Below are 27461 nucleotides of genomic sequence, written 5' to 3'. Positions count from 1 at the left end.
CTGGACTCGAAGAGTTGACAAAGGATAGAAACAAAGATGTTATTCATTTTTCAAGATGGTAAGGGAATCATATGGTGCATAGAAACACACTATGTCTGTTGTTTCTACAGTAATCAAAGGTAGCTTAAATTGGAGTCAAGCTCTTCAGGAGTGAAATCAGGACATTTGTTTGCTTTAAAACTAAGATTGATAGGATATGTGTAACCAAAACTATTAAGGGATATGGGGCAAAGGCAGGTGCAGTGAGTTACAGATCAATCATGCATCTGTTGAGTGTTGGATAAGGGTTGAGGCTAGATGCTGTGCTTCAGTCTAAGAAATTTGATTGCAACAAGAATTGGGAGTTGTATGGCTGAATTTCAAGGTTATGAGCTATTGGCATGGAGGCATTCACAAGATTTTATTTTTCATGACAGAAAATAATGAAACAAAAGCACGATTCCAGTCCTCAATGGGCATTTCTCCAGATGCTCATTCAATCTCAACATTAAAGAGATTAAAAGATCACAAATTTCTGAAGCAAGAGGCAAAGGAGTTGCTCAATCACTTCAGCCGTCGAAATGTGGACGCACTTGTTAAGGTCATACGCAACACCCTTGAAACACTAAGAAAACGCATGCATAGTTCTCACAAGATTCGTTATGAGGGTAAGATTCCGAGTTTCATCAATTTTGCTTGCTGATGTCTGAGGGTATCTTCTGCTTAATTTAAGGCCTAAAATTAAATACTTTAATATGAATGATTTGGTCACTTAAATAGTCTTTTATTCAAATATTAGAGCATTGAAGCTTGAATTAGTAAATTGAAAAGCATAGCATTAAAGGCAATGTTTGCAGGATTATGGAAGAAACACACTATTGAAAGTGGTTGGAAAACTCAAACGGTTAAATGACAAAGGATAGAAACAAAGATATTATTCATTTTTCAAGATTTTAAGGGAATCATATGGTGTATAGAAACACACTATGTCTGTTGTTACTACAGCAGTATTAGCTCTGAACGCTGGTAAAATTTACTTTGACTGGTTTGAGTCCACCCTTAAAGAAAATATTGGAGCACCTCACGGTGGCTGCATACTATAATATGGGAGAAGTGTGAAAGATTTTCTGAGTTCTTTTTCAATTTGTCTCTTTCCAGAAATGCACTTCTCAACAAAAACTGCCTGGCCTGATAGAAGTATGATAGGCTGAGATTTCCCATGTTGGACTTAGATGGTGCCACATCCACCAAAGTTTGGAGGGAGTTATCTCACACAATTATGGGATGGCTTGGTGGCTCAGTGGTTAGCACCGCTGCCCAACAGTGCTCGGGACCCGGGTTTCATCCCAGCCTCGGTGACTGTCTGTGTGGAGTTTGTACGTTCTCCCCATGTCTGCATGGGTTTCCTCTGGGTGCTCCGGTTTCCTTCTGCAATCCAAAGATGTGTGTGTCAAGTGAATTAGCCATACTAAATTGCCCAAGTGTTCAGGGATGTGTAGGTTAGGTGCATTAGTCAGAGACTAATGTAGAGTAATAGGGAATGGGTCTGGGTGGGATTCTCTGCAGAGGGTCGGTGTGGACTTGTTGGGCCGAAGGGCCTGTTTCCACACTGTAGGGATTCTATGATTCTATGAATTATGTGCTTCTCACCTTATTATCTATGCAAACAAGATGTTTCACAAAAAACTTGGTGAATCACTGGTCGTGAGCAAGCTGGAAGTTCTCATCCCTAGTGGCACTGTCTGGTTAATAGGTTCTGGTGCCATATTTAGAGGCCCAGATGGACAAGGCTTCCCCTGTTGCAAGGAGCTTTCACTCAGCCAGTGGTGGTTGCCTTCTACACTGCAGAATTCCTTCTAAGAAGCAGAAAGTCACCGATCAATTCATTGACACTATGTTACAACCATTACTGGATGGAATCAGGGGCAGAACCGAGGACCTCTCCCTAGAGAGTGGTACCAGGAGGCCATCCTATCAAACTTGGACTGAAATAGCAGTGGCACTCACGAGTACACCCAGCGCTGCAGTCCTGCAGGAAAATGAATGATATTCTGTGCTCTGCAAAGGTAAGGAGCATGATCTTGACTCTGTGAGCTCACACACAGACAAGCATCACTCAGTTTAATTCTGCCACTCTGTAGGCATGTCACATGTAGCTTGGCTATCACTTGCAAGCCTGAGTATCACATCTACAATGTGCCCTCAATGGCTCACTCCCTCCTTTTGCTGACAAACTACTAACCCTTCTGAGCACTGTGCGTCCTGTTCATTTAATGGTGATGGCTCACCTCCTCATATGCTCAAAGTGCTGCTGTACACATTGTTGTTGTATTCAATCCTTCCCTTTAACTTATTACAGGAAAAGTTGGCCCAGAACCAAGTGGAGAGAGCCAAGAAGGCCAGAGAAGTACTGACATAAAGATCCTGACACCCTGGGAATCCTGGACTGTTCCTGTGCAAGGGGAAGACAGGATTATCCTAAGAGTAATAGTACCAGCTGCTGTTTGCATAAGCTATTGTATTTCATCACCAGGTAATTCTTTCTCTTTTCTTCTGCAAGCGTGAGCAGTGACCAGGAGCAAACCAAATGAAGGAGGTCACAACCTGAGCCTTGTAGCAGCACCAGCAACACCTCTACAGATGATGCCTTTGAAACCTCAGAGGATGCACCAGCAAGGTGTTCACTTACACCATCCACCAGCCGAGAGTCACCTCAAGACATGTTAGGTAGAGTAGACTTTGAGGCATAATCTGGTGAGCACATCACTGATCTGTTTCTGCAGCAGATGGAGGACAAAACGCCCAATGTCTCTGACTTTCAGAGGATGGCTGGAGACCAGCTACCTTCTTCAGCATAACTTCTGCAACGGGCTGTCTACTTGGCCTAAAGTGACCTGTTCAACCTGCCGAGAGAGGTCAGGGTACACTGAGCAGAAGCCCTTAGTGGGCAAGAGTGAAGAATGGAGGAGTCTGACCATGTTCTAACGATTGTGATGGCTTTGGCGTATGAGCTCTTGGCTGCCTCGATGAAGAGGATGTTGTCCCACTGACACTCCATCACACTAGCCATGTGTACTCAGCATCAATGACAAGGGGAAAGGGGAACAAGATACCTTTTCCTCAGTCCAAATGTCCCTGTTTATCATGGAGACATGGTGGTACTCGTAGGCACACAGAAGGTTGGAGAGTGGGCACACTAACACCTTAGAAGCTTCTTCTCAGAACACTTCAGAGATCTCCTGCCATTGCTCCAGTCCTCCGCCAGTTATCCTATTGCATCCAGTAGTTGAGGAGGGTAAACCTGCAGTCATACAGAAAACTCTCAGAAGGCTGGTGCCTAATAGGCATCAAGCCCCATGAGGATACCTATCAGAATGTTCAAAATCACCAGGATGTCCAAGTCAGCAGGCTCCCTTCATCTGAGTTGGGAATGACTGGCTTTCACCTAGACATAAAGGGTGGGAGAGGAATTAAAATCAAACTTTTAAGGACACGTTGATACCATAGGTATTTGATCACTGTGTGGAATCTGTCCAGCTCAGGTGGCTGGATTGTTGGCTCACAGAGCAGTGCGATGCCAGCATTGTGGGTTCAGTTCCCATCACTGGTTTGACGTTACCATGAAGGACTCTCCTTCTCAACCTGAGGTCTGGTGGTCCTCAGGTTAAATCATCACCAGTTCCTTCTCTCTAATGACAGCAGCCCCTATGATCTTGTAAGACATTGGTGACACAACAACAACTGGATAGAACAAGCACGTTTGTTAATGTATGTTTACTTGATCTATACTATTATACCAACTGGATCTGAGAAGGTTCACAGAAATGAAATACATGGCAAATCTTTCACCATTTCACCAATTGCAGCTTTTCAATTGCCATACCTTGGCACCTCTCTCATAATCAATAAGGTGGCTGACGAGAAATTGCCTAATCTGTCAGGGGACACAGATCAGTTAGGGATTGATATCAAGGCAGTCTAGATGTCAAGGAGACTCATGACAATGATAAGGTCTAGGTGTGGAAACAAGGCCTGCATTGTCCAATTGATGGTCACTGAACACACATCTTATGGGAGTTGATGGGGACTCTGTCAGGTATCTACAAATTTAATGAAGTAATTGACTGTCCCATATTTGGGGTTTTCAGAGCTGTATCGGAATATTTAAGTATGTGAAATTGGCAATGGCCATATCACATGTAACTATCTTTTAATTGTGGAGCTGAATAGAGGGAAAGCTCAAAACTTCATTGTCCATAGTACTGCAAGTGTCAGTGAGGATGTTCAGGCATTGCAAAGACAAAGACTCATTGTATTCTTCAGAATTGCAGTGATAGTTGGGGTGGACGGAGATTCTGGGGGGGTGTGGAATGTGGGATGGGGGGAGGTGTCAGGTACATCAAATGCAGTCTCAGGATGTGGGACAACCCATCAATATTCACTATGGAGTGGACTTTCTAATGTGACTCATGTATTTGAAGCAAGGATTCATTCATGTGAGCAGTATTGAAAGTCCTCAATGTATCACAGGTGCTTTAGTAAGATATGGCATGCACATTAGCTTTCACAGAAGTGAGGAGATCAGAATTATCATTGAAAGGAAAAGTCAACATTTTATTGCACAGATAAATAAAATCGAAAAACAACTCAATCCTTGTGGATACTATAGACTGAAGGCTGACATCCAACTGTACAAATGAAATAATAAGAACTCAAAACATCTCAACCTAGCTCACTCTACATTTGTCTGTGCCATCTCTGGGTTGTCTTCACTTTGAGATTTTCGAGAAGATTTGTAGCTCAAGTTGTGGATCAGGTTGTTAGTTTGCTCGCTGAGTGGTAGATTTGTTCTCAGATGTTTCGTCACCATGTTAGGTAACATCATCAATGAGCCTCTAGTGCTAATTATGTGTCTTGGTTTGTTGTGGTGGGTGATATCACTTTCGGTTCTGTTTCTGAGAGGTTGGTAAATGGGGTCAAAGTCGATATGGTTGTTATTGGAGTTCCAGTTTGAATGCCAAGCATCTAGGAATTCCTACATGTGTCTTAGCTTAGATTGTCCCAGAATGGATGCATCGTTCCCACTGAACTAGCATCCCTCTTCATCTGTGTTTATGGATACTAATGATAGTTGGTCATGTCTTTTGGTGGCTAATTGTTGCTCATGTATCCTGGTGGTTAGTTTCCTGCCAATTTGTCCAATGTAATGTTTGTTGCAGTCCTTGTATATTACATTTGTTCTGTTGGCTGTATGTACTGAGTCCTTTAAATTCTTCAGTAGTTGTTTTCATGTGGTAGGAGGTTTGTGGGCGACCATGATGCCTACAAAGTTCACCAAAGAGGAAGGAACAATAATCAACTTTCCTTCTTGAACATCATGGTGGGACAAAAAGCCAGCGGAGAGCTGCAGACTAATGTCTACAAGAAAGCCACACATACTGACCAGATACTCAACTACAGAAGCAACCATCCCAACACCCACAAACAGAGCTGCTTTCGGACACTATTCAAAGGAGTCACAACATACTGCAGCACCCTAGGTACAGAGGATATCAATTACCTGAATATCAATTATCCTAATATCAGATTATCCGAAGAAGATCTCGAGGAAACATTACATCAAAGGCGTGTTTCCAACACTGATCGCACAGTGTTGTTTACAGTGATTAAAAGTGAGCCCAGTTTACTGAAATGCAGCCAAGAACAGTCTTGGACATTGATGGGAGCTCAGGCAACATCTCCACATGACTGACCACCTGCCCTCTCTCTCTCTTCTCCCACACTTTCCCTGGCGTTCTACACATGGGTGTACTCTTAGATCCCCACCCGCCTTCCCCAGATAATCTCTCCAACATTGTCCTGTACAGGGCAACAGAGGAACCTATGTAAAAAGTTTTGTGTGTGGCTGTGTGTGGGCATGTATGTGTGTGTGTGTGTGTGTGTATGTGTGTGTGCGGGTATGTGCGTGTGTGTGTGCATGTGCGTGTGTCTGTGCATGTGTGCGCATGCGTGTGTGTGTCTGTGTGCGTGTCTGTGTGCGTGTGCATACTATTTGGAGACTCACCCCCCAAAAGGCAGCAGCAGAAGTCTTGTTGTTGGTGTCCAGTCCAGCTGCCCTGGAGAGATGGTGGGGGTGTTTGGGAGAGTGCACGGGTGGCGGGCATGGAGCGGTGTTGGACGGCATTGGGGGGGGGGGGTGCGGGCAGTGGTGGGGGGAATGGGGGCGCGAGGCGAATGGGTTTAGGAGTTTGGGCGAGCACAGAGGTGGGGGCAGGCAGTCTGGGGCAGTGTTGACGGGGTTGGGAACAGGGCAGGGGGGCTGTGTTGGATGGGGGTGGTGTTGGACAGGGCTGGGGTAGGGCGGGGACTCACGCGCGGTGTGCTGTGTGTCTCCTGATGGGGAGCAGACTTCACTGAAAACTCCGAGCCCCAGAGGAAAGGCATTGATGTGATTAATCGAATAATCGATTATCCAAACGAAATAGTGCCTGCCCATCTCATTCAGATAATCGAGGCTCTTCTGTAGTAGGTTTGTGGGCTACCATGACACCGAGGGGCCAGAGTAGTTTGTAGTCATCTCTGAAATGTCTTTGTATGGTAGATGACTGGAGTTGCTGGGTGTGTTGTGTCTTCCTATTTAGGCCTGTTGTGCAGGAATTGGCGGACTGCGCTTATCAGGTACCCGTTGTTCCTGAATATGTTTATAGGTGTTTCTCCTTGGCTTCTTGTAGTTATAGGGTGCCGCAGTGTGTTGTGACTCCTTTGAATAGTGTCCTAAAGCAGCTCTGTTTGTGGGTGTTGGGATGGTTGCTTCTGTAGTTGAGTATCTGGTCAGTGTGTGTGGCTTTCCTGTAGACGTTAGTCTGCAGCTCTCCGCTGGCTTTTTGTCCTACCATGATGTTCAAAAAGGAAAGTCGGTTATTGTTCTCTTCCTCTTTGGTGAGCTTTATACCAGTCAGGATGTTGTTTGTGTTTGTGGGTTTCTTTTAGCTTGTTGCATTTCGTGGTGATAAAAGGTGCCATTCATGTAGAGGACCCAAAGCTTCGACTGGATTGTGGAAAGGGCTGTAGATCCTAGACATCCACACCTCTCCCTGCCACCGAGTTTACATACAACTTATTGCCGTTAATGAGCGCGGCTCATTCCCCAGATTTATTTTTGGGGTGTCCCTGTCAGATTGACTGCCAAGTCCAGGACTGATCTTGCTTGACTCTCAGGACCAATTATGGTCCACTTCCCAGACTGAAACATTGATGATAGCCAAACTTGAACTGGACAAACCTGTTTGACTGACCATAGACAATCACTTGGATTAGAAATGGGCCAACTCCTGGAGTGACTATGGCTGTATCCCCTCAATGGACAAGAACCCATTCTCACCCTGTTAATCGTGCACTCCACCCACCCACCCACCCACCCCCTCATTCATGCATTGCCATTGCTCTTCATGCATGTGCACTGCATTTGCTGTGTTCACTGCAGGTACAGTCCTTCACCACAGATGTTGACGTACTTTCGAGTTGCCGGTGTTGGACTGGGGTGCGCAAAGTTAAAAATACACAACCCCAGGTTATAGTTCCAACATCAAGTTGATGTAACTTAAATTGTATGTTGAAAAAAACAGGGATTGTTTGTTAATTCTCTCATCTTTTAGAATGACCATGTTGGTTTCAGTTCTTTCAAATGTAAATCCCAGAATTTCTTTAAAGTTACATTCCCAAGTGAACTTTAACAATTGGTGCCATGTCAGCCCAGACATTGAAGGTGTGAGGTGCCCTGTGCGAGGCTGTCTGTGCCCCAATATTCAGACTGATTCTAATCTAAAAAAAGGATTTACAGAATCTTACATGGATTCACGCAGTTTTTGAGCAAAATAATATGTCATTCTAAAAGTACAAATTCACCCCACAAACCTATATGTGTCTGTGTGTGTATGCGCATGAGTGTGAGTGTAAAGGGGTCTAAGTCTGTAAGAAGGTGTGTGTGTACATGTGAGTATATGTGGGAGTGTATGAGAGAGAGTTTGTAGGTATGAGAGAGGGTCTGCATGAGTGTATGGGTCTGTAGAAATGTGTGTGTGTTTGCACAGTGCAGTGGGGTCACCTGCAGAGTGACATGAACCCAAGGTCCCAGTTGAGGCCAACCCCATGGGTACTGAACTTGGCTATCAGCCTCTGCTTGGCCACTTTGCATTGTTGCCTGTCCTGAAGTCCACACAGATTTTTAATGATATTGACATAGCTCTTCAGTTGCATGCATATTCCCTTTCCCATTGGCTTCTCTGGTCTCTCCACTAACATGGTACCCAATGAAGATTTTCTAATTGGGATTTACCCTTTTTTTTGCTAATAACTGTTAAAAAAATGATGCGAGGTGTTCAGGATTTTAGTTGTACTCACCAGAGACAGAATATTTTTATTCACATTTGTACTATTGGATCTTATCTTCCTTATGTGTGTAAGTTCAAACAGGATCCAAGAAGCAGAATTCTGTGAACATAATAACTAAAATGATGTTGGTTTAGCAATATAAAGTTGCCACTTTATTTGGAGATATACAATTAATTTCAACAATATTTACACAAATAATTGGAAGTAATTTGTGTAAGTATTGTAAGAGTTGTTGATGATTAATAGATGAAAAAAAACCCACAAGTGATTTGTTGATGGGGAAAAATATTCAGCTGTATAAGAGCATTTCTATATATAAAAAAAATGTAAGAGTTTGCAATTTATTCTAGCCTGTTGATCAGAACCACATTTACTTTGATGAGGATGGACTATTATAAAATGTTAAATATTGAATGGAATTGCCATTGGTGAGTGAGTTGGAGAATATAGGGTAGGATTTTGACTCAATATTAGGGAAGTATTAGAGGAAGACATATGCCTAATTTCACATCTACAGCTGGCTTGCTGACACCATCCTGACTAGGCCAAATATTCTGGTGACTGGGAGCAGAATGGCTATTCACTTACAACTGGTGAATGATTAAAAGAGATAATTCACCAATTAATTAAAGCTCTTGATCAAGATTGACTGACTGAATTTTCCAGTCAGCTTACTGATCCCCATACCACTGGTAGCATAGTGACTGCTTGGACAGGCAGTGTTTCAGATATCTGTCAGCTACCTAGCCACAGTCACTGTGTGGGGGGGTTTACTCCTCCACAGTATTAATGCAAAAGTTGTGGTCATGTTTTACTCTAAAAGGATTTCAAGTGCTGAGAGGAACCTAAAGATGTAGGGCCTCCAAGTGACCTTCCCAGCTTTGAAAATCCATCTGCCAAATTAATTTGGTGCTTGTACTGCATCTGCTAACTACTAATTGACAATCCAGGCAAGGTTAATGGGAGCTGGCCTCTCCCAACAAGTAGTGGAGTCAGGATCCCTGTTTGACTTCACTATTGAAGCCCCATCCAAAATGCAAAAACCTATTCTTAATTTCTGCTGAGTGTGACTCCAAAAAGGAAGTTTTCTGGAAAAGACTAATAGAGCAGAACAGTCTATATTTTTGTTATACATTTTAACCTAACTCAATTTCTGTAATGTTGATAGAAACAGTAGACCATTTTACATTTAACTGGGCAACTCTCTATTTATTCCAAAGCAGTAAATTTATTTTGGGTGGCATTAGGAAAGAAAAGAATTGACCATTTTGCTAATTTAATCAACATTTGCACGGATGTTACAGCTGTAGAGTAGTGAGCCTTGATTATCAGTGCATTTCTCCCATCACAGTCATACCAACATGGATATGTTGATGAAGGGCTTGTGCCTGAAACGTCAATTCTCCTGCTCTTCGGATGCTGCCTGACCTGCTGTGCTTTTCCAGCACCATACTCTTGACTCTGATCTCCAGCATCTGCAGTCCTCGCTGTCCCCATGGATATTCTTCTGAATTATCATTTGTTTTAGACATTTTAATTTCTTTACCTTTTTAATCTATTAACCTCTTAGAGGAACATAACTTCAATCTTTTGAATGTGGTGGACTTTAAAGTGCTTCAGTTACATTTATCTCATTTTCTGCTCATAAATTTTAATTCTGCAAGTTAAAAGAGTTATATACCAGAAGAAATGAACCATAAATTATATTACCATAATATATTTTAAAAGAAAGTCACCTTTTCTGCTGAGTTCATTATTAAAATCATGCTTGTGTTCTGCCATAAAGGAAAACACGTTCCACCACATTCATAAAAATCAGTTTATGATTATTTGATTGTATAAGATGTATTCAAAATGCTAATGTGTGTGAGGTCTTAAAAATTGTAATGATTGGGATAATAATGTGGGCCTTAAATATTAGCAACAGTGGAAATGTAGTGAACATTTTATCTGATTTTTTGGACTCTGTTTCTTTCTATTGCTCTGATTATTACAGAAAATAGACTCGAGCAAATCTAGGGTTACAATCATAGCAAATACATGGGATTCTATTTTGACAGATTCTCTCATCTTAGATCCTGATTCAGATTATCAGAAACAAGACTTCAGTTCAGTTCTCCATGTTGACATTTGCCTTGCCATACCTGATATTATGCTCCGTCCAACACTGGAAGAAATCCAGTATACTTTGAATAGAGTGTGTGACAGTATTATCAATGTTTCCAAAGGACTATCCATGTGGAGCAAGAGAAGGATGACAACAGTATGTATTGTGGACATTTTAACTCTTAGCTAATCCGTGGTGAGTTTGGATTTATTTTTAAATTGTGGAATTTTTTCAAGCTATTTGTAATTAAATATTTATTCATACCTTTTAGAGAATAATGTTGGAACATATTTGAAGTGCGGAAGTGAAAATTTATACAAATTAAAATTTGTGGAGATTTGCTGGTGTAAATGCCAGTATACATGAACTACTCACCTAATTATAAAGTGAGCTACTTAGTAGCCTCAAATAAGCCTCAACTTTTAATGTGTAATAAGGGTGAAATATAGGTCAGGATGCACCATGAAATCTACCTAAAGAAATACACTGATAAAAATGAAAGAACTGCATCAGCTGACAATTATTTAGAGGGATTGAAATAAATATATCATTTTATTAACAGAAAAAGTCAAATGACCAGAAAATAGCTGAATTACAAAGAAATGATACACAGGATGACTCCTTGATTGATAAATATGAAGGAAACCTTGCAGGTAATTACTAATGGAAGCAGGTAAATATATTTTGTCAGAACATAAAAACTGCAGCAAATAACTTGCTGGCTGAAGGCATCAGGTTGGGAAACCTCTCCTTCTTAGGTTCCTCACAATATATATCAATTCAAGTACCAGCTCCAACTTGTATATGACACCATGATTTTACTTTGGAAGTGGATTCTAAAGAACCATAGGTAAAAATTCCAAATTTTTGTCAAAAAAAATCATCAGACTTTAAATTTTCACCGAGAGCAGGACACTGACTTTTCCTTCCCATTGGGTGGACAGAAAGACATTGTAAAATTCTGAATAAATTAAGCCAAATTTTCCTGTGTTTAAAATGAGTGGATAGAAGTCATAGAGAGCTTGTGCCTGGTTTTCCAACATCTACCCATCAGACTCATGCATACGGAACATGATGAGAACCTACCTCAAAGTTTGATCTTATTGTAAAGTCACAGTATCGCCTGGAATCTGAAGCCAGATTTCTAACTAAGAAAAATAATTGGATTGTAAACTGATTGTGACTTCATCCCTTTTCCCCTCTTTCTAACTGCTAGAGCTTCTCAGCATGAAGATGATTTGAGTGAAAAACAGAATGACTGTTTAAATAAACGCATAAACTTCATTACAATGTTCAAATAAACAGTTTGCCTCCTATGATTGGTTTGGCTGTGCTTGCATTGTTCTGCCTCTGCTCAAACTTATCTGACCTAGCAACAGCCTGCTTGGTTTTTGGAGTTGTGCCCTTTAAGACTGCCAATGTCTCCTCCATGCGCCCTCATATTGGCCATGTCTCCCATGTATCCTCCTCAACTGCTGATCCAGTATTCACTGTGGCCAGAGGTGAAGAGGCACATCCTAGCAATGAAAATCTTTCAGATGGATATGAAAACGTACATGCCCAGCAAACCAATAGAGTTGTCACTTAAGAGCATGATTCATAGTGAAAAAAATGCAGACCTGTAAAACAAACCCCTTAAATGGCCACTTGTTGTATAAACAAACAAGCACCTATTTATTAATGAAATGAAATACAGATAACCCTTCAATGAAGGTAAAGTCACCATAGCCTCTCAGAACCCTATGGCCGCTTTCTCATTCCACAGAGGTGACTTGGGGTGAGTTTAACCTGAGGATCAGCATGTCTCAAGTGAGGTTGAGGGCCTTCATTGAAATTTCAGCCAGGAATTGACCCATACTTGTTGGCATCATTCTGCACCCTAAAACAAATTGACAGTCAACTGGGCTAACCAACCCCCATCCTTTAATTCTTTCATCCTTTAATCATTCCATACAAACTGTGTACACAACCTTTGGCTGAGATGTATGATTTTACAGCCAAGTATTCATAATGGGCTTAATTGTAAAAGCAAACTCTTGCAACTGTAGAGAATGGAACCTATTGAACCTGACAAAAGGCCAGATGACCTATAAATCAATTTAGCGCAGGAGTGAAAGCTGCAGACCATTTAATTTACAAATCTAAAACATGTTGGACATGTTGGTTAATTCAGCTCATGTCATTAGAATTCCCCTTACAGTTTTCTTTGATTTTAAATGCATGATGGCATCATTCCAAATGGGAAGAGTACTCTAAGGTACAATGTTAGTCAATACAATGGTCAACTTAGTTCTGCATGACAGAGCCATATGATCACTCACTGCAATAACAACACATCTAATTTATGTTACTTGATGTTGTCATGTTTTAACACTAACTTGTCAGAATGTTCCTTGCTACTCAGCAGGCTGTCTCCAAGGATCACAAGCTTTGAAACAAGGCAGGTTTTCCAAAGCCTTTCAAATCCTCCCCCCATCCTCGACCTGTTGAAAATACAGGTAAACAGAGGTCACCTATTTTTGTGAGTGCTAACCCTGATGCCAAGTAGGCTTATGACTGATTCCTAACCTGAACCTCGTCCTGCCTGTGATAAGATTATATTACCCAGTTTTATACAGGAAATTTAAACTTATGAGAAAAATGAAGTTTCGGTGATCCCTGTCCTTTTCCCAACTCTGGGGAAACATGAAAATTCCAGATTATCCAAAATTCCAGATTATTTTAGCTCAGTGCTGTAGTGAGATATCGCTGTGTGTACATAGCAATAGTGATTGCACATCAAAGTAAATTGTTTTAGATGTTTGTTTGTATTTCATAAGTGATATAAGAGACTATAATGCTCATTGTTGAAAAGATACAAATAAAATGTAATGTCTTTCCTCATTTGCAGATGATACTGTGCCAGATTTGATTTTGGCCTACACTCAACCTAACAATTACTACAAGATAATTTCTGAAAACAAGGACATAATTAAGCTAGTTTCTCTCATTTCATCATCTGTCAATTCATTTAGAAAGGTAAAACAATTGCCGTGAGTGATGATCATTTGTTTAAATGCCATTGTATCTAATTGTGCTGGTTGAAACATTGCTTATATTGAATGGGAAAACCACCTGATAGGATAATAGGAGAGGGCCGTGGTATGAATATTTATAGTCATAGAGATGTACAGCATGGAAACAGATCCTTCAGTCCAACTCATCCATACTGACCAGATGTCCTAACTTAATTTAGTCCTATTTGCCAGCATGTGGCCCATATCCCTCTAAACCCTTCCTATTCATGTACCAATCCAGATGCCTTTTAAATGTTGTAATTGTACCAGCCTCTACCACTTCCTCTGGCAGGTCATTCCATACACACACCACCCTTTGTGTGAAAAAGTTGCCCCTTAGGTCCCTTTTAAATCTCTCCCCTCTCACCATAAACCCATGCCCTCTAGTTCTGGACTCCCCACCCCAGGGATAAGATCTTGTCTATTTATCCTATCCGTGCCCCTCATGATTTTATAAATCTCTATAAGGTCACCCCTCAGCTCATTTGTTTGATATGTTTAGGTTTGAATGGAGATTGTTGAAATCAGCAGATACAAGTTGATTAAAGTTAAACACAGAAGTGTTTTGTTTTGATTGGAAGAATAAGGAGAGACAGTGCTAACAGTATACTTTTAAAGGTGTTGCAGGAATCTGATGGATATGCATGTAAAAGACTTTGGCAGTGACAGGATAAGTTGAAATATTCATATGGGATCCTTAGCTTTATAACTGGAAGCACAGGCTGCAAAGGAAGTGTTAGACTGAGCATTCATAAAACACCAGTTAGGTATTCTGGAGAATTGACGTTCCCAGATTTAAGAAGATGTCTCAGAGAGGATGTAAATGAGATTTAACAGAATTATATAGACAACAAACTATTACATAGCTGGACATCTGAAATTGGTGAGATGCCATCTGGGTTACTGTGTACAGTAGTGGTCACCATATTAACAGAAGGAGTCTTATACATTGGAAGCTATTTAGAAAAGGTTTACAAGTCCTTCACCTTGATTTTGTTACTCATGCTCACCTGGATTCTGCTTCCTTGTCATTGGAGGAGTTTTTGGGTGTGACGTGATGCAAATCTTTGTACTAAACTACTCTCTATACTTCAGTGTTTTTGTTTTTCCACTCAAGAATTGCTTTGTGTAAATCCAGGCTAGACTTGCTTGATTTCTTTATGTCTTCTTTGATGATGTTCACGGCCACCTCAGCCTTTCCTATTACCTAAGGGTAGTGTGGAATGATGTATAATGTTGAATATCCCAATTCTTTTGAAGCAGTTGAATTCAGAATAGTGTAATGGCTAAAATGTGCTTTCAGGCATTTGGCAATCTCATCAGTAGTCATTGCAGTTATCTGGTCCATTTCAAGTAGGCAAAATTTCCTGTAGTCTTTGCTGACAAGGTAGTCAATTCCTGTGAGAATGAAGAGGTCTACTTACATCTTCATCCATGGTCTGTCTAGGATGTCATATGTTATTTGCGGTTCTCCAACCTGCTTAACTTGGTACTCATTACTGACACTGCACTGGCTGGTGCACTTGTTGGTTTTGTTGGTCATGTTTGATCAGTAGAACAGATCTCTTGCCTTCCTCAGACTTGATTCTATTTCTTCTTGTCTTGCATGTTGCAATTCAGTTTCTGCCCTCTCAACACCTTTGTGTGTTGACTCAACTTCCTTTGTACAATACGCCATCTTGGGCTGTCAGTTCATTTCTGTAAATGTAAAGATCTGTGTCTCCTAAAGGCAAACCAGATTATAATTAGGATATTGATGCTTTCATTCACCTTCACCTGTCAGCAACCCTCCTTCACATGTTGGATGGTGAAGATTTTTGTCTTTGCAAGTTGTAGTAAAATTCCTTTGATGGTTGGCATGGGGTGGCCGAGTCTCTTCAAAGCTTTGTTTACATCCTTGGGGACAATGTATACACCCAGCTTTTCAGGTTGTTTCACTACAAACATTTTGCTTGTAATCCATGCTGTAGTAGTTGTCACTTCCTTGACAGCTTTCTTTCCTGGCTCTTCAATTTTGTCTTTCAGGCTAGCTCTGAGAGCAGCTCGAAATTTCCTTAGCAGACATCTAATTGGTCCTAAACTCTTACCTACTTTAAGGTGATCTTCTGCAGGAAGATAGCCTAACCCTGTTAAAGTGTAACACTATTGTAAATTAATGTAACATTATTGTACTCCTGTAGAATTTGTACCATGCCTAATGATTTAGAATGCTGTAACATTGCAAACTTCATTTGGCATTTTGAGGGCTACTAGTCTAAGCTCCAGACATTTTCTGGCTGATGTCAATAGCTTTTGCTTGCCATCAATGATGTCAAACTCTACAACTTTACCCCTGTCATTACATTGGGCTCTTAGAGTAATCTATCTTCTAAATACAAATATGGTGCCATCATATTGCCTGACCTTACTTCTGAGGTTTTCATTTTTAGATTGCTATGTTAGGCTACTTTGTACAGATCTGTGAAGATCATGATATTGCCATGATGCACCAGTGTTCATCTGATACTTTTTATGAGACTGTTGTTCTTCTAAAAGTCATCATTCATCAATCTGACTGAACCAACCTGTTAAATCATGTAGAGTGATTCATCAGAATGTTCAGCTGGTGTCTTTCCAAAGATCAAATCTCTCTGAACTCTCTCCACAAGACCTACATTTTGTACATTATTCTAGCCATACACCCATGTGCAAAATTATTTGTAATGTGAGCAATGCTTTTCCCACACAGCGCATAATCTCTTATCGCTAAGAAGGCTAATGGAAGACTTTATCACGAAAAGAATTGAGCACAGGAATAGTGAAGTCTTACTGTATAGGAGCTTGATTAACTACACCTAGAATACACTGCGCAGTTTTGATCTTCTTATCTAAGGAACGATATTGTTGCCACAGAAGAAGTGCGATAAAGTTTCATCATATTTTTTCCCAGGACAGCAGGACAGTCTTATGAAGAGAGATTGAGCAAACTGGCTTGTATTCTAGTCAATTTTGAAGACTGAGAGGTAACCTCATTGAAATTAAGAAAGTACTTAAGGAGATGCTGGGAAGATGTTTCTCCTGATTGGGGAATCTAAAAATTGGGGAATGCAATTTAAAAATAAGGGAAAGTTCACTTAGGACTGAGATGGGGAGAATATATTTTACCCTGATGGTAATGAATCTTTGGATTTCTATACCCCAGAGGACCATGGATGCTCAGTCTTTGAGTATATTTAAGATAGATGTTGATCAAGTTTTGATATTAGTGATGTAAAAGATAATGAGGTTAGTATGGATAAAAGGCATTAACTTGAGAATAAAACATGCCTTCAAAGTCTGCTTTTTTTTCTGTTTTTCTGATAGATTTAGGGTGATGTGCATTTTGAAAAAGTCTTTTCCCACCAGTGTTAAGAGTGTATCGATATGTAGTTGTTTTTGTTTGAGTGGATCCAACAAAATTTCATAATTTTGCCATCACACTTGGAAATGACACCAGTTCTACATCGCGTCATCTTTCATTTCGGCTGATGCTGAGAGAGAGGGAGAGAAAGCAATTGTGTTTTACTCAGTGTTTTGGCTGTGGCTTGTTTCTTTGTTACTTTTCAATTGTTATATCTGCATCACAGCTCTGAATATTCCTTTATTTGTCTATTGACAGCTTTGTTTTTTTTCTAATTGCTCTTCAACACTATCTCAGCTGCACTTCTAACACCATCTTTTGCGCTCTCATTAAAACTGTCTGTCCCTTAGTGTGATTTCATTGAAACTGATTTGGAGATGCCGGTGTTGGACTGGGGTGTACAAAGTTAAAAATCACACAACACCAGGTTATAGTCCAACAGGTTTAACTGGAAGCACTAGCTTTCGGTGCGCCCTCCACAACCACCTGATGAAAGAGCGTCGTTCCGAAAGCTAGTGCTTCCAATTAAACCTGTTGGACTATAACCTGGTGTTGTGTGATTTTTAACTTAATTGAAACTGGCTGCAAAGTGGTAATCCTCTTGTCAGTGTCTCTCATTGTAAAGATCACATGAATGTGACAAGACATGTTAGTACAGATTGCATTTCTATCTCAGACGTTGGTTTTTTTTAATGTAGTAGGGAATAATCAGAGGAGACTTGATATAAATGTTCAAAATCATGAAGAGTTTTGATTGTATAAAAAACTGCTCACACATGTAAGCAACTGCTTACATCCAGTTGCAGATGGGTCAGTTACCAATATGAACATAGTCAAGGTATTTAGCTAAGGTGGTGAAGTGAGGAGGAATACATTTAGGCTGTAAGCTCTTATTTTTTGGAATGCACTGCCTGAAAGGGTGTTATAAGCAGATTCGGTGATGACATTGATAAGGAAATTACATAAAAATGTGTAAAGGAAACATTTAGAGCACTATGGGGAAAGATAGTGGAATGCAACTTATTGAATAAGTCTTTCAAAAGGCCAGAATAAGCAGATATGTTTCGCCTTCTCCTGTGCTGTATCATTGAATGATTGTACAAAAATAGTAAAATCATTGTAATTTTCTCAACTTTTCAATGCACTTAGATTCTCAATATTTTGATTTTACTGTTCCCATCCTAGGGTTTACAAGAAATTCTCGAAACGTTCAACACATACAGTCACCTCTGGAGAGAAGACCGTGAAAACACTCTTGCAAAGTTTATAGAAGGTTCCCCTTCATTGTCTGCGTTTGAATTCCAAGTCAAGTTCTATCACAACCTGCAAATCCAAATTCAAGCTGAACCTCGGGTGATGTATCTGGGTGCTCTTGCATTGTGTTCAGGTATTTGTTTCAAGATTATGAGATTATGTTCTGTGACATTTGGGGAAAAAAAAATTAAAGGAGATTTTTAAAAAATAGATAAAATTATTAATATCTTAAGAACATATTAAAATATCCAATATTTTGTTCAAATTGCAATTTTATTTGAAGTCACTCAAAGTATGACAATTAAATTGATGTTTAGCTTACTGTTGATTTGGCCTGTATAAGAATAGTAATGCCTACACTTTTTTTTTAAACATTTATTATGAATGTTCTCGGTATCGCAAGAAATAGGAGCAGAATTGGACCAAGTGGGTTCACCTGAACTCCTCGGTATTTCCATGGATTATGGCCTGATTTTTCAGCATACTTAGCACATCAAATGACTTGTTTCAGTATTAACTCATCCAATTTGCGTAAAAAATGAAAATTTGATGTGGTCTTGGTATGATAGCATGATGTGGCTGTGCATAGGTTTAACTTGTGAAGTACCATAACCACAACAATGGCTAACCTAATGATTCAATGAATCCCCCTGGCCTTTGAGAACTCTGACTCAATGATGCTCACTTGATTACGAGATTCCATTTTGGGTTCAAGTATATATTGAATGCTTTTAGTACAGTTTCAAAATCTGCATCTGCAAATTTTGGCAAGTGCAGCTCTCTTGTATAGACTATTCTGCTTCCCTTCTTAGATCTTACACATGACTGATGTAATTGTTCCATAATAAGACATATCACTCTCTCATGACCATCACAATTACTTCACAACCAGTGACTCACTACCTGCAGGTCCTAAGGTATGCTCTAAATTAGGTGCAATATCAACTTTGGATCTTGTGGCTGCATCTGTGTAATTGAGTGACAGTGTTATAACATTATCAATCTTTTCTTCCTCTTCTCCTTCCTACTTGTGCCTGGCCATTTTGGAGTTCTTGGATAGCTGATAAAAAGAAGAGAACAAGGATTGGGTTGTGCTGAGGGGTTGGGAAGAAATTTTAAAAAGTACATGCTTAGACCATCTGTGTGTTACTGTTTATGTGTGGCTACAAAATTTGATGGCCAAGAAGGTTCTTCATAATGTTGCCAAACAAATTGAGTTGCAACATGCAAATGTTTCAACACACATCCAGGACACTGATTAAGAGTGCAAGAGGTTCCTGGTCAGTGATAAGTCATAAAGAATATTGGATCCTCACCTAACACTTTCTACAATATATAAATAAAAAGTGCCAAAGCAACTTGGACTCCACACATTAAACAGTAACTCACAGAACTCCAAAATGGCCAGGCACAAGCAGGAAGGAGAAGAGGAAGAAAAGATTGATAATGTTGTAACACTGTCACTCAATTATACAGATGCAGCCACAAGATCCAAAGTTGATATTGCACCTAATTTAGAGCATACTTTAGGATCTGCAGGTAGTGAGTCACTGGTTGTGAAGTAATTGTGATGGTCATGAGAGAGTGATATGTCTTATTATGGAACAATTACATCAGTCATGTGTAAGATCTAAGAAGGGAAGCAGAATAGTCTATACAAGAGAGCTGCACTTGCCAAAATTTGCAGATGCAGATTTTGAAACTGTGTTTGAAACCTGTTCTTGGGGAACATACAATTTTGCTGCCAAAAGCTTAACGTAGAAGTATAAAAATAATGTGGAGATACCAGTGTTGGACTGGGGTAGACAAAGTTAAAAATCACACAGCGCCAGGTTATAGTCCAACAGGTTTATTAGGAAGTACAAGCTTTCAGAGTGCTGCTCCTTTGTCAGGTAGCTGGTGGAGCAGGATCATTAGGACACAAAATTTATAGCAAATGATCTTTTCACATAAATTATGTGTCTTACAATCCTGGCGTTGTGTGATTTTTACCTATAAAAATAATGACAGAACATATGACTTTAAAGTGAATCAATAATAATGCCTCTGTGACCTAGTCCAATGATCCCCTTTTCGTCTCACACTGCTTAACCTGGAGAGTGCATACATTCTGACACACCATGCTCAACACAATAGGACATTGACTACAAGATCACAATGACATTCATAGTATTTATAGAAACTTATCTCATTGACTTTTCTGTGGTGTTTGAACCCTACCATGTCTTTGGAAATATCATGACGATCCATTGCTTGTGGCCATGGACATATGGTGAGCCCTCTGCTGTAAGTATTTAGAGATTCTGTAATAATCAAATTTTGTTACTTTATTGGTATGTATATTTACTTAAACAGATGATTTGAAGTTAGCCTTGGCTGAAGAAAGTAGAGCCTGGATGATTGGATATTCTCATCACTGCAATGAAAAATATAAAACAAATCTGGATAATATATTGGGCTTTGTAGAAGAGACTTCAAAGAAGCTAAATTGCTCAGTGAATGATATGGATGATATAAGAATTATCACGGGTTCTTTAAAAGATATCCGGGAGAAACAGATTGACATCGATTTACAGATTGGACCCATTGAGGTAGGTGTACTTTCAACCTTTGTTTGAAGAGCTCATCAGAATCGTATTTCTTCTCAGTAGTTTTAAGTAATGATACAAAAAGGTTGCAAACTTCTCAATGCCATCTAGACCTTTCACCTCCTGGAGTAACTGCCTTGGCCTAACTCACTGGGTGAAATCTCTATGAAAATGAGTTGTTTTGAGAAAGTATTTATGTGAAAGAAAACTTGCAAGTTTGAACCAGTTCCTTGTGACTGTAGTGTCCATAACATTTATCTACTCATATTTCTGACAGCAGGGATTGTTCTAAGGCAGGTGCTAATGGACTGTGGGCAGTTTAGTTTATAGTTTACCCATATTTATGCTTGATCTTCGATTATTTTATGCTAATATTGGTCAAGAAAGTTTAGAAAGTGTTCTGCACTATGTGACTTTCCTCCTTTTTGATTAAGACAGAATTAGACTGTATTTTCAAACTCTATTAGAATGAGCTTTATTGTCACATGTACTCATGAGTACAGAGAAAAGTTTACAAGTCGCCACTATACAGTGCCATCTTAGGTACAAATGTACTTAGGTACAGATTCTTAGGAAGAAAATCAGAAAGTAAAGAAATAAAAAGTCCAGCATTACAGACCTTGGTGCCATCTTAGGTATAAAAGTACAAAATCATAGGAAACAATTATAAAAATAAAGAAATGAAAAGTCCAGAACAACAGCCTTTCCAACTCAGTCCATGCCAGTACCTAACCTCCAGACCACACTGAGCTTTACCTTGATGGTCTCAAGGCCAGGAGAAAATCTTGGATTCACTTTGAGTCCAGGAGTCTGTGCTGAGGCCGGGAGTCCACGCTGAGGCCGGGAGTCTGCACTAAGGCCGGGGGTCTGCGCTGAAGCCGGGGGTCTGCGCTGAGGCCGGGAGTCTGCGCTGAGGCTGGGAGTCTGCGCTGAGGCTGGGAGTTTGCATTGAGGCAGGGAGTTTGCATTGAGGCAGGGAGTTTGCACTGAGGCTGGGAGTCTGTGCTGAGGCTGGGAGTCTGCGCTGAGGCTGGGAGTCTGCGCTGAGGCTGGGAGTCTGCGCTGAGGCTGGGAGTCTGCGCTGAGGCTGGGAGTCTGCGCTGAGGCTGGGAGTCTGCGCTGAGGCTGGGAGTCTGCGCTGAGGCTGGGAGTCTGCGCTGAGGCTGGGAGTCTGCACTGAGGCTGGGAGTTTGCACTGAGGCTGGGAATCTGCACTCAGGCTGGGAGTCTGCGTTGAGGCTGGGAGTCTGCGTTGAGGCTGGGAGTTTGCACTGAGGCTGGGAATCTGCGCTGAGGCTGGGAGTTTGCACTCAGGCTGGGAGTCTGCGTTGAGGCTGGGAGTTTGCACTGAGGCTGGGAGTTTGCACAGAGGCTGGGAGTTTGCACAGAGGCTGGGAGTCTGCGCTGAGGCTGGGAGTCTGCGCTGAGGCTGGGAGTTTGCACTGAGGCTGGGAGTCTGCACTGAGGCTGGGAGTCTGCACTGAGGCTGGGAGTCCGCGCTGAGGCTGGGAGTCCGCGCTGAGGCTGGGAGTCCGCGCTGAGGCTGGGAGTCCGCGCTGAGGCTGGGAGTCCGCGCTGAGGCTGGGAGTCCGCGCTGAGGCTGGGAGTCCGCGCTGAGGCTGGGAGTCCGCGCTGAGGCTGGGAGTCCGCGCTGAGGCTGGGAGTCCGCGCTGAGGCTGGCAGTCCGCGCTGAGGCTGGCAGTCCGCGCTGAGGCTGGGAGTCCGCGCTGAGGCTGGGAGTCCGCGCTGAGGCTGGGAGTCCGCGCTGAGGCTGGGAGTCCGCGCTGAGGCTGGGAGTCCGCGCTGAGGCTGGGAGTTTGCACTGAGGCTGGGAGTTTGCACTGAGGCTGGGAGTTTTCACTGAGGCTGGGGCTCCGCACTGAGGCTGGGAGTCTGCACTGAGGCTGGGAGTCTCTGTTGAGTCGGGAGTCTGTGTTGAGTCGGTAGTCTGCGCTGAGGCCGGGGGTCTGCGCTGAGACCGGGAATCTGCGCTGAGGCCGGGGATCTGCGCTGAGGCTGGGGGTCTGCGCTGAGACCGGGAATCTGCGCTGAGGCTGGGGATCTGTGCTGATGCCGGGAGTCTGCGCTGAGGCTGGGAATCCGTGCTGAGGCTGGGAGTTTGCACTCAGGCTGGGAGTTTGCACTCAGGCTGGGAGTCTGCGTTGAGGCTGGGAGTCTGCGCTGAGGCTGGGAGTCTGCGCTGAGGCTGGGAGTCTGCGCTGAGGCTGGGAGTCTGCGCTGAGGCTGGGAGTCTGCGCTGAGGCTGGGAGTCTGCGCTGAGGCTGGGAGTCTGCGCTGAGGCTGGGAGTCTGCACTGAGGCTGGGAGTCTGCACTGAGTCCAGGAGTCCACATTGAGGCCGGGAGTCTGCGCTGAGGCTGGGAGTCTGTGCTGAGGCCGCGGGTCTGCGCTGAGGCTGGGAGTCCGAGCTGAGTGTGGGAGTCTGTGATGAGGCCGGGAGTCTGCGCAGAAAATGGTTGGATACTGCATTTTTTCAATTTGACTTTGAATATACATAAGTCATGTTTGCTTTAACAAGTTTACCATTGATGTTCTGCAGTAAAATGTGGGGGCAAATCTGAAAGAGCTATACATGCCACTAAGGACACGAAGGCCATTTTGGAAGGAAATAAATCCTTTCCTTTATTGGATTTTATTTTAAAATAATGCAGGAATTCTATACCTTGTTGAATAAATATGAGATCCAAGTCGTTAAAGAAGACTCTGACAGAGTAGATACATTGCGTTACACATGGGAAAAGCTCCTTTTACGTGGAATGGAAATACAAAATCATCTCATTTCTTTGCAACCTTCATTTCGTACGGAACTGATCACCAATGTTAAAACATTTATGGGAGATTCAAATAAATTTTGTTGCGACTATGAGAAGGTAATATTAACATTTCATTATAAAGTTCCACATGCTATTTTTTCTGATCATTACTTGACATCTTCTCAATTATAAAACATTAAAGAGAAATAATTAATTACTAAATTACTGAACTGGCTTTCTTCATTCATGCATAATTAAAAATGAATTGATTTAAATGTGCTAATGATTTATTTTTGATCATGAGGCTCTGTGTCTGTACCATGAAGCTTTGCTGCAAAGGACAAAGTAACTAGAAATGATTTTATAACTCTGCTTGTCCCTCGTTTCATTGCCAAAAATGATGTAGAATAAAGACTGATCACATTTTCTTTCAAGGTCTCTATCTGATGCCATTTTTGCTGACTGCAGGGCCAGTCAGTTCCAATAGTCCCATTCTAACGTGAATTTGGGGCATATTGAATATCAGTTGATGCTGGCATAAAGTGAATCAGTTAAAGAAGCATCCAGAGTAAGGCTCACCAAAGTCGGTGCCATTATAATGGAAGAGAATGGATGCAAAATTTCACAAACAATTTTTAATTATTGCCCACAGGAAGGACAGTATGTTTACAGAATGTAATTTGATTTTACGTATGACACTGGAGCCTCTGCATTATTATCTCTCAATCTTGGAGTATTCAAATCAGCATACAAGCTGGGAAAAGTCAGCTGCTATCCCAATGCATAGGGCAGTAATTGAAGTAATAAAACAGAAGACAGGGGAAAAGTTATAACAAAGATAATACAGCTGAAATGTGCACAAGATATAAACGGCTTCTGCCTTAACTTGATGGATAAATACGCCCATTGTGAAACAAAACCAAGAGATCTTGGGTCTTAGATTTGGTTAATACTTATCTTTGGTGTGTTGGCAGTAGGAGATCCATATAGTTTCTCTATTCCTGGGTTAAAAGGAATGTGAGTTATTTGTGATAATTACAGTTAAAAATTACAATTGTATGGACATGGGATTCAAGAGTGAATAATCAAATAGTCTCAAAACTCCACATTGACAGTTTTAATTTTTTACATCTATTATTATTTAATGATTGCAATCATGAAATTATTCATATGACCAGAAAGCTAAAATACATTGCACTTTCTGAGAACATTAGTGCAGAAACTTTGTGAAGACTGCACTTTCCTTATTGCTTCTCTTGAAAGGATGGAACACTGTCCTTATGCAAGGACAATCAAGCAGTAGTAAAATCATCTTACAGAGAGGATTTGACCAATTTTTATATTGTGTTGTTCCCAAAAATCAGTAAGGTGCTATCCAGCACTAACATCATCAAAATGTTCTTGGTAACTGTTTGCATCTTACACATTACGCAGGAATATAACAATGTGTGCTCATCTTATGCAGAGGAGAAAATGCCAGAAAAAGTGGAGATGTACATCCAGATCCCTGGCATTCTGCATTCAGTTCACTGGTTTCCCACTGAAATTAAAGTGGGAGTTTAATGGAACTCCTAACAAAACTTGCGACTACAGTATCATTTGTTTATTTTACAAATTGTTTAAGATCTGCCAGGATAATTTCACTGTTTTGTACATTTCTTTTTCTATTGCAAAGCCAAATACTCTCTTCTATCCTTTGTATCAGGGAGGCCCCATGCAGCCTGGACTCTCTCCACAAGAAGCAAATGACCAATTGGTTATCTATCAGGTGCAGTGACCATGGAACTTATTTGTGCTTTACTAATTATTTGGAGGAGAGACATGTCTTTTTGTTTTTAGTCATGTTAATGTATAAATATCTTCTTCATTTTTAACTCAAGTAGAATTTGGGGAAGGTGATAATTTCAAAATCAATAATTTTAACCATGACATTAAAAAATAGTATATACTCTCATGATGAATCTTCTCAACAGATAGTAGGTCATTTATCTGTTATAACGTTCAAGTAGAATGCCCAATATTTGATCAAAGTGGCAAACTGTCATTATAGAAAGTCTGATGAGAGTTAACCTCTGTGTATCCAGTTCTGTCATTACTCCTGACCCAAGTGAAAGAGAAGCAGAGTGAATTAATTAAGTAGATATTTAGTGGATTCTAACCATGTCGGTTTATTCAGGTAACTTAATGTTTGTCAAAAGGCATAGATGAATCTGAATTTGAGTAATTTGTTGGATTATCAGTTCTTCAAGAGGGTGGAAGTGCCATTCCTTTCAAACTCACTCTATGAAAGATCATTGTACTTAATGTTTTAATGTCTGTAAAGGTGTGAGAAATTTTTTCAAAACATGCAAACTAACTGAAATACAAACTGAAACTATTAGATAGCTTTCTTTTTACAAGGCGTTTGTTTTCCCAACATCAGACTTTAAACCACATTTTCCAATGTAAAGACTTTCACATTGTAAGGGCTGAATGTGTTTTGGCGTTGCTGTTGGCTTGCAGATTTCAAAGGGAAATATAAGTTATTTGCAAGACTAGACTTATGAACACAGTCTAACTGTGGGAGCTTTGTTGTGGTGATCTAAGCTGTATAGGTCACATGTTTTTATTAGATAATGCTCTGTCTAATCATTACAGAATCGTTTTGACAATCTCTATCGCAAATACATCACCTACACAAGTGGTGAGGAACTCTTTGGACTGCCAGTTACACAGTGTCCTCAGTTGTTGGAGATAAAGAAGGAGCTGAACCTTTTACAGAAACTTTATAGTCTCTACAATAATGTTATTAACACAGTGAATGGTTACTTCGATATTCTCTGGTCTGAGGTGAACATAGAAAAGATAAACAGTGAGCTTTTGGATTTTCAAAACAGGTTTGTTAGCTGTGTGCATTTTCTTGAGCTCTTATCTGATTTTACACAAACCAGGAAATATTTTGTGATAAAATATGCGTGAAAAGATAGTGACAGTTTTAAAAAAAATATTTAAGAAAACTTTGTACCAGAACTTGCTTATTCATTTTTCAGCTTGTTTGCTGGGCTTCAGGTTTATGGACATATATTAGAAGTTAGGCAATACCAACTAAGATTAGATTAGATTAGATTCCCTACAGTGTGGTAACAGGCCCTTCGGCTCAACAAGTCCACACCAACCCTCTGAAGAGTAACCCACCCAGACCCATTTCCCTCTGACTAATGCACCTAACATTATGGGCAATTTAGCATGGCCAATTCACCTGTTCTGCACATCTTTGGACTGTGGGAGGAAACTGAAGCACCCGGAGGAAACCCACGCAGAATCTATAAATCCATGTCATCGACCCAAGAAATATTTTGCAAGATTGATTTTCATATCATACAACACAAAACCCATTTATTGATCATTTTGGCAAGCTATATCGTTAATTTATCACTGGTATTGGTGTCCAATTAGCAATGTTTCACAACAAATAATTTATAGTCATTTCACAATGAAATCTTTAAAGTCAAGAGAACATGAAAGATGAAGAATGTCATTTAGAGAGGGAAGGGAGTGGAAGGAAAACAGGATGACTTTCAGTGAACCTGATTGACATGGTTGCTAAAGCTTAAAGTTTAAGTTGATTTGAACTGTAGTATAGAGTTGAATAGCAGTCAGTTTTGTATGGATGCAATGCATTTTGATCTATTGAGGTCTTGCTGTTTATGTAGCCTTACAGAATAAAATATTTTCATCTATTTTGAGCATACTATGGATCGTATTGTAATATAAAGGGCAGTGGCAGCTTTCTTTGTCCTGGTTCTTGCTCATGGCCTGCATTAAGCTCAGTGTCTGCTAATATTGATTAACTGCTGGTGATGAAACCTATAAAGACTCTTCAGACAGTTGTTTAGTGTCGGATCTGATTGTTATTTTGTAATTAGCTAACTTTTCCAGTTATTTCTTTGAGAGT

General features: G+C 40.7%; 1 protein-coding gene across 1 annotated transcript in view; it reads left to right on the top strand.

Moving 5' to 3' along the window:
- Positions 1-27461, top strand: part of LOC140453242 (dynein axonemal heavy chain 5-like) — a 293833-nt gene that overhangs the window by 100751 nt on the left and 165621 nt on the right. Inside the window, 9 exon segments of the mRNA XM_072547816.1 lie at positions 417-647; positions 10446-10633; positions 11040-11130; positions 13368-13495; positions 18098-18299; positions 20522-20757; positions 23426-23644; positions 25233-25295; positions 26165-26403. Of these exon segments, the coding sequence (XP_072403917.1) occupies positions 417-647; positions 10446-10633; positions 11040-11130; positions 13368-13495; positions 18098-18299; positions 20522-20757; positions 23426-23644; positions 25233-25295; positions 26165-26403 (1597 nt within the window).

This window comes from Chiloscyllium punctatum, chromosome 26, assembly GCF_047496795.1.
Source record: "Chiloscyllium punctatum isolate Juve2018m chromosome 26, sChiPun1.3, whole genome shotgun sequence".
In the NCBI taxonomy this organism is placed as follows: domain Eukaryota; kingdom Metazoa; phylum Chordata; class Chondrichthyes; order Orectolobiformes; family Hemiscylliidae; genus Chiloscyllium; species Chiloscyllium punctatum.
Note: the sequence above shows the minus strand (reverse complement) of the source record. Positions and strands in the feature narration are given on the sequence as shown.